This window comes from Asterias amurensis, chromosome 13 (genome assembly GCF_032118995.1).
Source record: "Asterias amurensis chromosome 13, ASM3211899v1".
Taxonomy (NCBI): domain Eukaryota; kingdom Metazoa; phylum Echinodermata; class Asteroidea; order Forcipulatida; family Asteriidae; genus Asterias; species Asterias amurensis.
The window spans coordinates 12,377,638-12,393,269 of record NC_092660.1 but is presented as its reverse complement, the minus strand read 5'-3'; the positions used below and the strand labels follow the sequence as shown (position 1 = coordinate 12,393,269).

The window sequence follows — 15,632 nt, the reverse complement described above, 5'->3', positions numbered from 1 at the left end:
CTCAATTCCTTCCTCTTTGGAGTGACAATGTGACGTAAACGCACAACGCCACCAGGAAATTAATTTGACCGTTGTCTGTCCATATCTATCTCTTGTACACTGCCATTGTTGAAATCAAGCCCCATCAGGTATGTACACTTAAAAAGAAAAACCAGTCGTAACTGTAGTACATGTTTAAATTAGGTCTGGAATTAGATACTCAACAAACAATTTTTCAGCTTTCTATTGACTTTACACGAATTTGCGTGTTAGTTTTAGTTCGAAACACTATTTTTAGCAGAAGAATGTACACATGTGATTCATCAAATTTTCCTGTTTATCGGTTTTGAGTAACCTAATATAATTTTAGTCGGTGGGGAGACGTGATTAAACAAACCAATTTTTGTGGTAATGTTTAACTAAGTGTACCCGGGAAAGTCAAACATGACTTCACCGCCCAACGCTGTTCATTTTCGTAGTTTAGCAAAGGCACTTCAAGAGGGCAACATGTTCTTCAGTTTGTCAGTGTGAACTCTGTAACCTTTTATAACAGAGTAATGCAAAAACACCTTAGAAACGCCCCACATCTGAAGGTGTCCTGGGTTATTTTGTTACTTCTGCGCCATTATTCTTATCAATACCTATTATGCCATTGCTTTCCTTGTACTTGGATTCCCCCCCCCCCCCAAGGCTGTGTATTGTCCGAGCTGTTTTAATTTGTTTCGCTGCGCGCAAATCACGTAGACGCTGACGCCCAGTGGCTTAATCAAATGTGAGGTCCAACCTAATGCCCTCCCAGGTCTGTGTGATACTCCTGGATGCAGAGAAGCAATAACGGTAAAACGTTTTGCTGGGGGACTAGCTAGCAGTAAAATCTGTGTCTATTTGAGGTACATGCAGCGTGAAAAAACTCATCTCAAAGTCAGACCATCTGCGAAAAAATACATTCTGTCAATCATTAACAAAAATTTTAACATCAAATTTTGTTAATATGCACTACAGATATTCTACACAAATGAAAATAGAAAACTGAAAGAAAAACAACTATTTCATTTTGTGGATTGTCATTTAAACCTTTCACAATCTAGATCTCAAAATGAGGTGTGAAATGCAGTGATGTACAGCAGAGTATCAGATTGCAAAACACTATTGACACACACTTGGCAGAGCTGGTTAGTTTGAGCCCAGTTGCTGTGTCCTCGTTTCTAATTTGTTAGCTGTTCATGATTCATCACAAGCAATATTTGAAGGGCTTGATCAGCATCCAAATTCTCTTGGCATTCCCACTTGGCTCTTGACATCTCCTGCCTCTTGTATCTCTTGTTGCACGCTTTGGAAATTATTAAAAGTATTATACAGGATTGTCGAGGATCAAAAACATCCAGTGTAATTTCAGTTACTGATTATGAAGTTCACACTGGAACTGTGTTTTTTTCCTGTGAAATATTTCTCTCTGAAATGAAGTCATATTAGAGTTCACAATTTCTGAAAAACCTTTAAAAATGCAGCAACTGATTTTGGTTGGTTATCTTTTACAGTCAGAAATTATTTGAATCTGCATTTTGAGTATAGGCCTTGATTCATGCACAAAAGGGTAGAGTAAATTTACAGATATTTTTGTTTTAAATTTGGCAATAGTTTTTCTTGATAAACAGAGAGAAAACTTGTTTGACTTTAAATCAATTTGAATCAGGGATCATGTTCAATAATCCTCACACTAATGTTTGCTCATTTGTCATAAAACAGTTTTCTTTAAGAGGATAACATAAATACCAAGGCAAACCTTTTGCCAATTCAAAAAGGAAAAATTGTTTGCGTTACAGTTGCAAACCAAAATTCTATTACTAACACTCATCTCATGAGCCTCTGAAACACTCTTCAGAATTGTTAATTTCAAGATTATTTTCCTGCTCTTGAAAATGCCCTACAGGTTAAATATAAAAAAAATACAATATCTTTGAGTGTGTAGTTTCCTGGTGAACAAACATTGCCATTGTACAAGGTCTTGTAATTACCTTCCCTTTAAAGACTTATAACATGCAACCCTAAAGTCAACAAATGACCAGTCCGAAAATTTGAATTAAAAAAAGGGGGGAGTTCCATAACGACCACTGAGGGTATAGAGGTAAATTAGAAACCCGGGAGGTTGTTTTTCTTATTACTTGTCGCCATGAAGTATGCGCTAGCATTTTTGTCAACCTTTAACCGTTCAAAGGACTGCGGTAATTTTAGTCCCTCCTATTCATTGATGTTCATTGAGCGGAACTGATGCCACCCTCGGACTGGGTAATAGACACGGCACAATTACTGTGGGGCTTTTCTTCCTCTATATTTTAATTCTGGGTTGGACTGAGAGTTCCTTGCTCCATTATATTAGAGTTCTTTATATTATAAGGGTGTTTGTGTTGACTCCGATTGTCCAGAACGACTTGTGTGCTTGTTTACAGCGACACTGTGGTTTGAGTGCTGGACTTTGAAATCTCACCACTGCTGGTAATTCACAGTTGACTTGTATAAACTTGTATAATTGTTGTTTGGAAAGTTATGTTTGTACATCCCTGACGTTTGTTTAGATTGAAATAAATATGAGCCTGTCATGTCAAGGATGCATTGCTAAATTTACTCTTCCGTGCTGCAAACTTTGAAACAATTTCTTTCAAAAGCTCTTGGTTAACTCTATTTTGCGGAATGTATTTTAAAAAAAACCTATTTTGACTTTAGAGACAACCTTTTGTTTCACTCTGAAAACATCCGAATCCCAAAATTTTCTTTTCGACAAAAAGTAGTTAATCAGGATGCCTTTTCTGGACTATTAAAAAGTAACAACGCCAATGTAGTGGCCTTGTAATATAAAAAGTGAATGAAATAGACATTCATGTTCACTTAAATAACAGTCTATTATTATCTAGTAATGTGTTCTTTTCACATCCATATTGGAATAACTTTGTACCGACAGCACAACTTTGGTGATGAAGTCTCAGTTGTTATATCCACCAGTCCAGAGTCTACTTAACATTTTTTTCGTGTAAGCATCAGCTGCACAGGAACTGAACTTCAGAAAGTCAACACTTTGTCACTCATCACTGTACCCTGAACAGAGAGCCACCTCCGGCATGCACCACACAGCTGTGAGTTTCCTATAGTCAACATTCAGGCACCAAGTCCAACATGTCCAAGACTAAAGCAGTGTAGTTTCATGCTCCAGCAAGCTTTGTGATAGTTAACATCATCTATAAAAAAACTGTACTTGGGTTGGCTGTCACTGCTCCGCATATGTACACTCAATGACAGTGTCTCCACACAGGAGCTGTACTCGTCAGCAGCCGCAGCTATAAACACATTACTGGAAACATAGTATCATTGTATAGGTGTACCCTTGAGCTAGTCAAGAGAGCTGTCTTTCATAGGGGAGGGGCTGCATCTACTAGAAGAGCAACCCAGGTGTTTTGCAGCGGATCATCATCGACGTAATTGCTAGTCGTTAGATTAAGAAATTGCACAGTTTGAGTTGGCTGCTAGACTTAACAGGGCAGCTCTGACTGTGACACACGTAACGGTGGGTGATAACAAGGGATACAGCGTTTTGGTAGTATTGCTTTTGGAAGATTAGAGGGATTTTGACATCAGGATGATTCCCGCTCGACGACATCGTCCCAACCGGCCACGGAGGGTTACTCTGGCAAATGTGAATTTCCGGTAAAGTAATCCATTCCTATTCTCTACCTGTTTATTTAGTTTTGTTTTACTGTTTGTGCAACATCTGTACACGGTGCTATAGTGTACGTGTGTTGGAATGTTCTACATGTGTTTAGTCAGTAAAAGGCTTCTCTGTCAAAGCCCTACAGAAAATTTCTGCAGCGACTTTAATTGGGAAAAGTTTGCTTTTTAGTATTCATCATTTAGAAAATATCAACTCTGCTACATGTTTTGGTTTTTAATAATGCATTTGTATACATGTAGTTATTCCATATTGAAGTTTTCTGACATTTTCAAATCTTTAACCATTAACTCAATGACACTGACTGTCAGTTGAAAACCGTATGTGTCATAAGTTTAGGTCAGTACTGTATGTTGAAGTGTGGTTTTTCATGTATTTATATTTTGGAGCTTTCATGGACAGACAAATGACATGGGCAGGGTTTTTAATGTAATTTTCCTCCTTTTTATTAGTTTTTATATTTTTTTTATGTATTTAAGTTTCTTTTGAAAATCTCTTGAAATTGTAGATTTTTTTGGCGGATGACATTTAGAATATGACACCAGGCTACCATAATTTGAAGTGACATTTTTCTCAAAGTGCTTTTTACTATCGAAAGCTGCTGTAGGCTTCAAACCAAGAGTTTTTAAGAGCCATAAATTAAATTAAAACCTGCCCTTTAATACTAACAACCACTCTTCCTACAGCAGACTGTAACCATTTGAGACAGGTTTTTATGTTGTACAACTTTATTTAATTTACTTTCTTACATGTTCATTCTATCGTCCTTCTTTCCGCATAATTTAATCAATTACTCTTTCTGGAATCACTCATGTTGATTGTTCAGCCACTTTAGTTCCATAGATAAACAAAAACCAAATCCTTTTGCAGTCAATTTCATCCTAAATTGTGCCCTAATAAGTAATTAGATTTATCCTTTAGCGACACAAACATTTGAATGTCAGTATGGACAGACTGGGAAGAATAAGTAAAAAGCCCACAGCTCAAACGCAGCTGCATTTTGCTTTAACAATAACCGCAGGCTGTTCTTCATTTCGTCTCAAGGAAAAACAGCCAAAGACGCAGGCAAAGACACGTCTGAAACTAACTCCCCTAAGGAAAAAAAAAAGCGATAAGAATTTAGTCTCTGAAATAAATGGAAAAACGAGAGAACCCTAGAGTGGATCAAAAGTCACCTTCCCATCTTGAAATTATCCAATCAAGCATTCATTGTTTTAGTTGGCAAGCTTTTAGTCTTTGTCTCTCTAATCGTCGTCAACTGGAAAAAGAGAGCCCCAAAATCTTCTTCCTATTTACGATAATCTCTTACAAACTCCTGATGCAATCGGTCAAGGTTCTGCTATTTTCTTAGATCATACACTTGTTTTTTTCTTTCTTGTTGATTGGCCATGACATTTTTCTACAAAGATGCTTCGTGCTAGACATGTAGTTTGAAAACAAATTCACAGGATCTGAGAGGAGTTTGTTAAAGTGTCTGTTTTTTTTGTATGCTGTAGTTACTTAGTGTTGATTGCTGTTTCACGGTTACATCCAGTATTCAATCCCTAATAATAAGCAGTGCAGGCCTCACAATAGCCCACGGCACTAAGCAGCAATTGCTGTGGTGTCCTGAGCTTTTGCTGATGGTGCCCTTTGCAAAGTTCCAATAAATTTAAATTTTCCTCATAGGAGTGCCCCTTATTGAATTGCTATGCCCCTTCAAGAACGTAATTCAAGGCCCGATAGTGCTTACATGTATATTGCACTGTGCCGATATTGACATGATCATAGTGCTTTACAATATATTTAGTGCTTTCTACATAAATTATGAAGCAAATAAATTAACAGTTATGAATAAATACCTAACAGCAGGAGTGTCTTCTGGAGTGTTTTGCAAGACTTTACAGTCGGTGGCAAATCGCTCAAGCCAGAAACGCTGAAAAAAAAAAACACACCACCAACAAGTCTATGAGTTCTTTAGCAGATCAAAGTCTTTACCTACAACTAGGACTGTAGACAGTCAGTGAGATATGTTGGAGAATGACCATCGAGAGATTTGTGAACATAGTGTTTTTGAAAGCTATTCTGTTATTAATCGGAAGCAAGTGGAGTGTTTTAAGTAGCAGTGCAAAGGAATGATGTTTTTGCAACCTGAAAAACTATGCGAGCAGACCGATTTTTCAGTCGTCGTAAATTTGTGATGTTGCTCATGCTGCATCTAAATAGGAGATAGTTGTCATAACCTAGTTTGGATAAAATAAAAGCTCACATAGCATGACTGCAAACTGTCCTGTCCCTCTTTACATCTCAGTATTCTTGTGGTATTGCCACGAGCCGAAGGCGAGGGCCTTTATCGCACGGCCACGACCCTGCAAGGTTTTAAACGACAGTTTAAGAACGAGTCACATTCCCATTCATAAATACCTTTTTGCTTAAAAGGCGTAATACAGTAAGAAACTCTATAAAACTTATCCATTTTCCGACGCCCTTGTGCTCTGTCTGTGTGTTGCATTTTTATGACTGAGATGGATTTATAACTTTTGGGATGCATTCCTGCGCATAGTATGCATGTAAAGTATCCGAAAACAAATGGTTATAAACAGCTCCAGCTGGTCATTATCAACTGCTTAAACACCCCCACGTGACCCGCTCTACACCAATAGGAATAGCGAAACTGTCTAAGGTATTTATGAATGTAGGTTTATAGCTGCTTAATTGCTACCACTGTGGTTCTGGATCTGAATCGACTCTGAATTCTGGGGCCATTTTCATAGAGTTGCTTAAGCAAAAAATGTGCTTAAGCACGAAAATAGCTTGTTTATATTTTACACATGTTACTCGCCAAATGTCATGCCATATACATTGTGTGTTGTAGTGCTTGTGACTGGTATTTAGCTGTTGTTTACTTAGCATAATTTTACTAAGCAAGGATGTTTCTGCTTATTGCTTATTAGCAATTTATTTTTGCTTAAGCAGCTCTATGAAACTGAGCCCTGGTCATGGTCCAATACAAATTTTGAGCTACAAGCCCGGCAGTCTTTTGGATTTTCCAACTCAAATTTGAGCCATGACATTTAGCTTCATGTTTCAAGCAACTATCTATTGTATTCGATACGGAAAAAAAAACTTTGTCGGATTATAATCCTAAGAATCCATGTGAAAATGAAATTATTTGCTTGATTTGAGTTACAAACAATTTATAAAAATGGTGTTTGTGTCATGAGCATCACTTGTGATGGATACTGGCGCATTATAAGTGCTCTTACTATTATTATCTCTACAAAAAAATAGATTGAATGTTGGACGATACTTTTCCATCACCCACAATCTGTCAAGTTAATGCTATGATAATCCAAGGTATAAAATAAACAGCTTTCCTGGTTGAGGCTATAGTTTTATAAATAGATCAATTTTGTCTGTGTCTATAGACGAAGTAGGCTTGATTAGGTTACTGCTGTCTCTATAGTATTCTCTCTTATGTTGAAATGAGCACTTCCACCGGCATTGGATGCAATAATCTACACTTACGCACAAGGCATACTGTGTTTCAATCGCTATTTTAAGATCATTGAATTCATAACACAAAGTCATTTATTATTATTTTTCCTCTTCAAGCTGAGCGGCTTGCCTTCAAGTGAGAGATTTTTTGTTGTTTCTGAAGAGGGCCTGATCGGATGTTTGAAGGGGAAATTTTTTCTTTGTCAAAACAAAAATATGAAATCAATACTTGTATGGCAACTTTTCTGACAGTTAGGTCTGCCAGTCAGAAACTTCTTTTCATAACTGACTTGTCAGGATGCTGCTAAAATAATAATTTGTAAAAGAATTACTGTATTCTGTCAGTAAATGACTTCCATTTGCTGTTGGACAAAATAATACCTTGTTTTTTTTCAAAGGAATGAATTATCGGCTCGAATTTGGGGTGAAAATCCTCAAGACGGCATAGGGCTTGTACTGTGTAGCTCAAAAGGTTTAACGGAACACTTAACACACAAGGCATACTGTTTTTCAATCACTGTTGTAAGATCATTGAGTTCATTAACATAAAAATGAAGAAAACAAAATCTAGCCGGCCAAGATCGTCAGTTTCATTCCTGATTAAACTGCAATGTTGTTTTCTAAAGCATGTAAAGCGAGGACAAGCCATTGGAAAGTTCTGATATTGGAGACCTTTTATCTAAATTATCTTGTTCGCAAATAGAGTTATAAAAACATCAGCAGCCTCAACTCAAGCTTTAATTTTGTTTGAATGTTGATTTAAACAAATTGTGTACGGTGTTTTATAAAAATTGAAATTGTATTAATCTTGCGATCTTTATTTTCACAAATTGTTTTTAGAATTATCATCAAGATATGATTCCCTAAAAATAACAGTCTTTGTTTTCTTGTTTTCGATACACACGGGACTTGCATGGTCTATTAGAGGCAATTCCAAATCCTGTAAATAGCACCAAATACCCCAACAAATAGTAACAGATAGGTTCAGTTTACTCTTCCAAAAACCAATATGTATCCCTTCAAATTTTCCATATTTTGATAATCTTCAAATTAATAAGATTACTCCCAGGAAGATGCACAAAAAAATGTCTCGATTTCTATAAGGGACCCTGACTCTACAAATACAAGACTTCCACATCACCAAGCTCATGTATCACTTGTCAGTAAATCTTAAGAGGTAGTCATATCATCCATACCCTGTTCAAATCAGTACCCACTTCCCATGGGGTTTGCCTCTACTAATGGAGACTTGGGTGAATTTTTTTTTTTCTTTCTTGTAGATTGTTTAAATTTCATCTGATTGCTTGGATTCGCTGATCTTGAGTGGACCACTCGGGGTTATAGGGTTCTTGTGATGGATCGTATTGTCTGTCTGTTAATTTGCTGGAGCACGTCTGATGAGTTTTTACATGGGTATCAATGGTTGACCTTCGGATGTAGGCATAGCAAAGGGATCACTTGCTTCAGCTGTGTGTTTCGTAACTTCCATCCATGTCCAAGGTGATGGATGTTTTTTTTATCTTTTTTTTTATTTTTTTATTTTTTTTAATGAACCCCCCCCCCCCCAAATAATTGTAGGTCCAGTACACATAGAGGAAGAGAAAGATTTATGTCAATGCAATCATGAAGTATACAAATCGGTTGATGACAGCTGTCGACAGTGAATTTTCTGTTGATTGTTATTTTGTTTTACATGTTTGGAATAAGCATGAAAAGTTGTGTTCGGGCTGTGTTCAGTTTAATTAGGTCCATAATGAGTAGGCCCATGAGTTTAAGTTTAAGGACCAGAATATATAAGAGCGGGAGGACCAGAATTACAGGTCCATAAAAGTTGTGAGGACCAAAATACTCAAGAGCAAGGCCCAGTCACACAGGCCTCGATCACGAGAACGAAAACGAGAAGGTTAAAAATGCATGCCCTCGATTGGTTGAATGAGCATGGGCGTGTTCTTCGTGAAGCACTGTAACCAATAGAATGCGTTGTCTTCGCATCGTTATCGTTAGCGATATTCACAAATCAGTTCAAACCCGAGAGTTTGACTGCTTTGTGCAGTCTGACATTGCATAAGGCAATATCATGACCTGTGATAAGGTCACTCAGTCCATTGTCCAGCCTTGTCTGCTTGACCAGCAACTATTTCTTCTTAAAGGAACACGTTGCCTTGGATCGGTCGAGTTGGTCTTTGAAAAGCGTTTGAAATCGTTTGTTATGAAATGTATATGGTTAGAAAGATGTTTTAAAAGTAGAATATGATGATCCACACAAGTATCTCTCAAAATTGCATGATTTTCTTTTTACGTCGCGAACTATCAATGTCGGCCATTTATGGGAGTCAAAATTTTGACTCCCATAAATGGCCGACCGTGTTATTGGACAAGGTAAAAAGAAAACCACGCAATTTCGAGGCATATTTGTGTAGATTATTGTATTCTACTTTCACATCATCTTTCTAACCATATGCATTTTATAATAAACGGTCACAAAACGCTTTTCAAAGACCAACTCGACCGATCCAAGGCAACGTGTTCCTTTAAGAACCCATCCTCTATGGTGCAATCTCCATGGGTGTTACATCTCAATGTGAAACTACATGGGGTTCAATAATATCTTTACATTCCATCCTCCCAGGTGCCCATTAAGTATTACAGTGTTCAGTTTCTGATTCTAGGAAATGTTCAAAGCAAATGGAACTTTATATAGGAAGGACTCAAAGTTACTAGGAAAAAAAATCTTGCACTCCTGGACAAAATTAGATCATGCAATAGATACTATAAGCGTACAGTCGTGCATGTAGATTAACAAGCCTAAATACTGTAGGGCCTATGTACTGATTTTGTTTTCTGAGAATTGTTTTTGTAATAAATCTGTATAGAGAATCATGTAGGCAGATTGCTTTCCTTTTGAAAATACAGCTGTTGCTGTTTTGGTGAAAAACATGCACATTTTCTATCATTTGGTACATAAACACAATTTACATTTTGTATAATGTGACTCCCTATTATTAACATGTGTGTTGAATTCAAATTAATAAAATTTGATTTAAATGACATTGGCAGATGATACAGTAGACTCGTACAAGTTCATGTGTCGATCCACTTTGTTTTAATGACATTATTTCACTCAGCCATGCACAACATACAAAGGATGTCCCACCAGGTACCGGTATCTCACAAAATACTTATTCCAGTTATTTTTCAACTCCCTGTTGAAATTTATATCAAAAAGACACGCATCATACTGTTTATCGAAAGTGTCCAATGGCTTTAAACAATAGTCAGTGGAATTTCTCCACACATTTTGTAGTCATTATAAAAAGTGTGAAGGTGGTCCTTCCGCCCGCGCCCCTCGGTTGCTCCGCATGTTCAGGCTTAAAATACCCACTCGACTGCCAGGTATTAGTCTGGCTTTTTTTTAAAGAGTGTGCCAGTAACCTCTCAACCGACATCTGGCAGTTAAGTGTTGTCTCCCAACAAGTACTATATATAGCACTTTTTCTAATTGATTGGTTTTAGGTTTCCAGCTCAAAACCTCTTCAAAAGATGAATATAAAAATAAAATAAAAGATGTTAAGCAAATTTGGTCTTTTATTTTAGCTTTGCATTGGTGATAAAAAAATAGCCTAAAAAAATCTCCTAAAATAGTACTTAAGTTATGCCACTTTGAAATTGTCAATACATGCTACTGATCCTATCTCACTCAAAATAGCTCGGATTCACCCCCGAAACAAGAACAAGCCATGTTTTTGCATTGAGCATTGTCTTGCGAGATTTCACCAGTCCGGTACCTGCAATACAATGTTAATTTCACTGACACAACCATTTGTGGTTTACCCATACACTGATGTTCATTAATCATTGCATACTCGCTTGAGCTGTTGAAAAACTCCCCAGAATTGGACTTAAGCTCATGACCTTTGCCATTCTAGAGCAGATGTCTAGTATTTTATAACTCAGTAATGTGGGCCTCTATTTATTAAATTTTGTGAATGTTTTTGGCTTTCGCTTCTTTCGTTTAGAGCGTTAAAGGCAGTGGATACTATTGGTAGTTGTCAAAGACTAGCCTTCACAGTTGGTGTATCTCAACAATATGCATAAAATAACAAACCTGTGAAAATTTGAGCTCTATCGGTCATGGAACTTGCGAGATAATAATGAAAGAAAAAAACGCCCTTGTCACACGGAGTTGTGTGCGTTCAGATAGTTGATTTTGAGACCTCAAGTTCTAAATCTGAGGTCTCGAAATCAAATTCATGGAAAATTACTACTTTCTCGAAAACTATGGCACTTCAGAGGGAGCCGTTTCTCACAATCTTTTATACCATCAACCTCTCCTCATTACTCGTCACAAGAAAGGTTTTATGCTAATAATTACTTTGAGCAAATACCAATAGTGTCCACTTTAAGGAATCAATGCGCTGTATAAATGCTGTTTATTATACTGTTATCGTTATTACCACTAGACCACTGAGCTTGCCCAGTAGCTAGAGGCAGTCTGAATCCTATATTTAAGCAGCGGGTTACCGCTCTACACAAAAACATTTATGGTCCAGTGGAAGCTCCCATCTACTAGACCTTCTGTTCTTGAAGAGATTCTCTTAAAATTTCAACCCTCTGACAGTTTTAAAACAGCTAATTAAAAATCCAGCAAATGGCAGGCGTGCCTTGGAATTAGGAGGTGGGATCATTTATCTCTGCAGCTGGGCCACAGAGGGGAAGCCTCCAGATAAAAACTTGATGCACCAAATTGTTCCTTTAAAGGAATATTATAGAGTTGAAGAAGAAAAAATCGCGTAAGATCACAGATTTACATGAAACTTACACGGTCTTAATGATGATGATAGTAGAAAACATCCCTTGATGTATTTGTGTCTGAAATTTCATATACATGTAAGAAGTGAATAAAACTAATTTCTTGTTTGGAGTTTATCACTCAATGAGCATTTTATTCATTTTTGTTTAATCGATATCATGCAAAATGTGTTACCAGTTTCTCACTATTTTCTTGTGACCCAGATGGCCGATCGATCACAAACTTCTACAGGTTTGTCAGTTTATGTACAGGGTGGATTACATAAGGTGCTTACACTGCCAGCAATTGTTTTGTTAGCAAAAACCAATATATCTATAATGTCCCTTTAAAGGGTCTATATGTAACTTTTGTAGGACAAAAAACACAATGTCCACAGATTTACACTAAACTTACACAGTTTGAAGATAGTAGAAAGCTTCCCTGAAAATATTACGTGCTGAGGTGCTGTAGTTTTTTTGAAATGAGTAAAACAATGTCATGAAAATAAAATTATTTTAATCATTTACAAACGTATTTTCATGACATTGTTTTACTCATTTCTCAAAAACTACAGCACCTCAGTAAGTAATATTTGAAGGGAAGCTTTCCACTATCATTATCTTCAAACCCTGTAAGTTTAATGTAAATCTATGGACATTTTGAAAAAGTAACCAAATCCTTTAAAGGGAAGCGGTATGTTTAGTAACCATTCCTAAACAATGGCAATAAAAACTTGCTTGGTTGGAAGTACAGCAGCTTTCGATAGCATAAAGCATTTTGAGAATCATTTTGTTGTAAAGTAATGTGGTTACGGAAACAAATATCAGTTTTCATTGCCCAAAATGTGAATTTGAGAAAAGTTACTGTTATAAGCTGTTCTCAGATTGTGTATTCCAATTTCGAATTATTATTCCTTTGTGGACTAAGCCGCTCCGGATTTTAGGCAATGTCTCAAAAACACAACTGCCTTTAAATGAAATTTTCACAGTTTAGTTTTTGTGTAAATATCTATATATATGAATAGGATTAAAACAATCACAAATTTCGAAAAACCAAAGGTATACATAAAAGCCTTGTAAAAGGACAGTTTCAAGAACTGTGTTTTGAGAGATGATCCAGTGGCAATTTGTTTCCTTTTTTTTTGGTTGCTTTTGCTTGCTTTTTTAAAACCTACGTTTGCTTAATTTGATTGCTTTTTGGAACTTGTTATGGGGCTTCGCTCCCCCAGTTTTTTCTCATGTCTGGTGAACAGGTTATTTAGTCAATGCTTTGATTTTCACTTGTTACCATTTTATTTACCTTTGATCTTGATTAAAATTTTGCTCGAGCTTGAGAGTTTAGGGAGGGCACATCTTTTGTGATGATAGCTTTTTATATTGTTTATATCACACTTCCCTGGGCAGCCTCTGCTCATTTAATGACTTTATGAATAATTGATATGGCTATAATGATCACCATGGGCCCTTAGGTAAACATTGAACCATTTTTCCTTGGAGGGTTTACGTGTGAACATCAAACATGATTCCAGGACTGCCTGGTTTTCTTATGTTTTACAGTCTCAGAAATGCCTTTGATTGAAGAAATTTGATATTTTTTTGTTTTTTTTTTTAAATTACACACATACGCAATGGAGCCTGAAGCCAAAACCTTCAGCCTACAGTGTTGTAGATGTATGCAGGGTTCTCTCAATGCACAAGCTAGCATACCAGGCTGATTTGCACAATTTCAGCATGCTTTGGCCAAGAATTTACAAATTCTGGTCCAGAATTCCCCACAGTTTTGAAAAGCCCTGGGGAGAATCCTGGTAGGACTTACAGGATACTGATATTGATTAAATTAGATTTATTTATTCATCATGTAAACATGAAAAGTGTTTTCCCAGTCAAAAACACACTCATTAAAACTGCAAAAAAATTAATAATCATATAAATACAATCAAGAGATTTAATTATAGTCAACATTCAAAGCAGTTGAAAGTAAATAAATAAAAATAAACGTCCCTACATTCCTCCCCCCTAATGACGATGATCGACGTGTAGAACCTCAGGATTTTTCCGAACGTATCTTAAAACCACAGGCCAAGAGTTTTAGTTTGTTCTGGCTGCCAATTTTGGCAGTATATGGACTTGAAATCAATTTAGTAATGCATGTCGCTGTTCCCCCCAGAAGGAAATTGTGGAAATTACAGAAAGCTATGACTTGATTACAGTATGTTTGGCATCTCTGAATCACCGTCAGTCCTTAAGACTTTAGTCGTTATCCCAGAAAGTTTGCTCTTAATTTAAGTTGTGAATTTGGTTTGCAGCAATTGCCATTGGTCAAATTGTCCTTGCCATCAGATAGGTTGTTAAATTGTCTTTGAAGTTTTGTGCTTAGTGGTAAATTAAATTACCTGGGGCCCGCTAGTGGCTAGTTGGTGTGAAGGTCTTATTATAACCATGACAATTGTTGGCAAAAACACTAGAGGAACAAAACTCTGACTCATTATCAAAACTTCATCGGAGACTCTTTTTTTTTTATATAAAGGGCAGATGTCTATCATACTTAAAACACCAGACTTTGTTTGTTATATAGAAATGGTAATAACTTTAGGGGGAAATGTGAAAGCTAAACGGCGCCCAGTAACTCAGTTAAGGTTGCGAACTAAGGTGCTTAATCTCCACACGGACATGCAGCTGCGGAAATACTAAGACATATGGACAGTCTTCGAGGGGGACAACTTTTTTGTCGGCTGCCTGTCCCGATCACTCTTCAATTTCAAGCCTGGCGGGTGTAAAACAACACATTATTTACCTACGGTTTGCAACTGTAGACCCATGGAGGTCCAAAGTTAGCATATTGATCAAGCTGTCCTTCTGGCTACCTGAGGTGGCAACCCATTTTGTTAAGCATTGAGAGCGAGGATTCAGGGACTTGTGTTTTCGGCTGAGCAAATGGCTGGGCAATGTCGCTAATCTTGCGACATAATGTTTCCGTTATTGACAAAGCGTTGCACTCTGTCGATGAAAAACGCTGTGAGGGAAACCTTAGTCAATCTGGTAAAACCCAATCCAAGATGCGGATTTAAGATTGGAGTTTGTGTTTAATGCGAAGTGCAAGTCAAGACTTCAAGCTTTAATCATATGTATTAGGAGTTGGATTTTGAAGTTAAATCCTCTTTTAAACGGAAGGCTTTCCTCCTCTTAGAAGAAAGCTTTCCGCTTTCCGACTGTCAGAAGGAAGCCTTCCTTATTAACATCACAAATCTCCCCTGTAATATAAGGAAAACAGCAGAGAAGAACCTTTAAGTCCTTGGTGACCTTAAGAACAAGATCTAACATTTCTTTGGGAACAAGTTCTTGCATTCTCTTGCATTGCTTTTACAAACTTTGTGGACAATATTATTGATATCAACATCAGATACATACATGTATGGCATGACTTTTGTTGGTAACATACACAGATCATCACGATTAGGCCTGCGTGAATAATTCGAATATCCGGTTAATGGCGAATAGGTTTTCCTATCCGTAGCCGCGAATGCCTTTTTTTTCTTAACCGGATATCCGCATAGAGCGCGAATACCTATTTATAAACCGGATAGTTCTGTAATTACAATCAAGTAACCGGATATTCTTTAATATCCGAATATCCGCGGACGTCGGGCGACAACTGATATGAATGTTTTGT

The 15,632-nt window shown here is 37.0% G+C and overlaps 1 protein-coding gene across 1 annotated transcript in view; it reads left to right on the top strand.

Moving 5' to 3' along the window:
• Positions 1–2,405: 2,405 nt before the first annotated feature.
• The window catches only part of LOC139945725 (3',5'-cyclic-AMP phosphodiesterase 4C-like), a 126,022-nt gene continuing 112,795 nt past the window's right edge, over positions 2,406–15,632 (top strand). The window contains exons 1-2 of the mRNA XM_071943097.1: positions 2,406–2,472; positions 2,936–3,675. Of these exons, the coding sequence (XP_071799198.1) occupies positions 3,608–3,675 (68 nt within the window). The 5' untranslated portion in view covers positions 2,406–2,472; positions 2,936–3,607. The remainder of the gene's footprint in view (positions 2,473–2,935; positions 3,676–15,632) is intronic.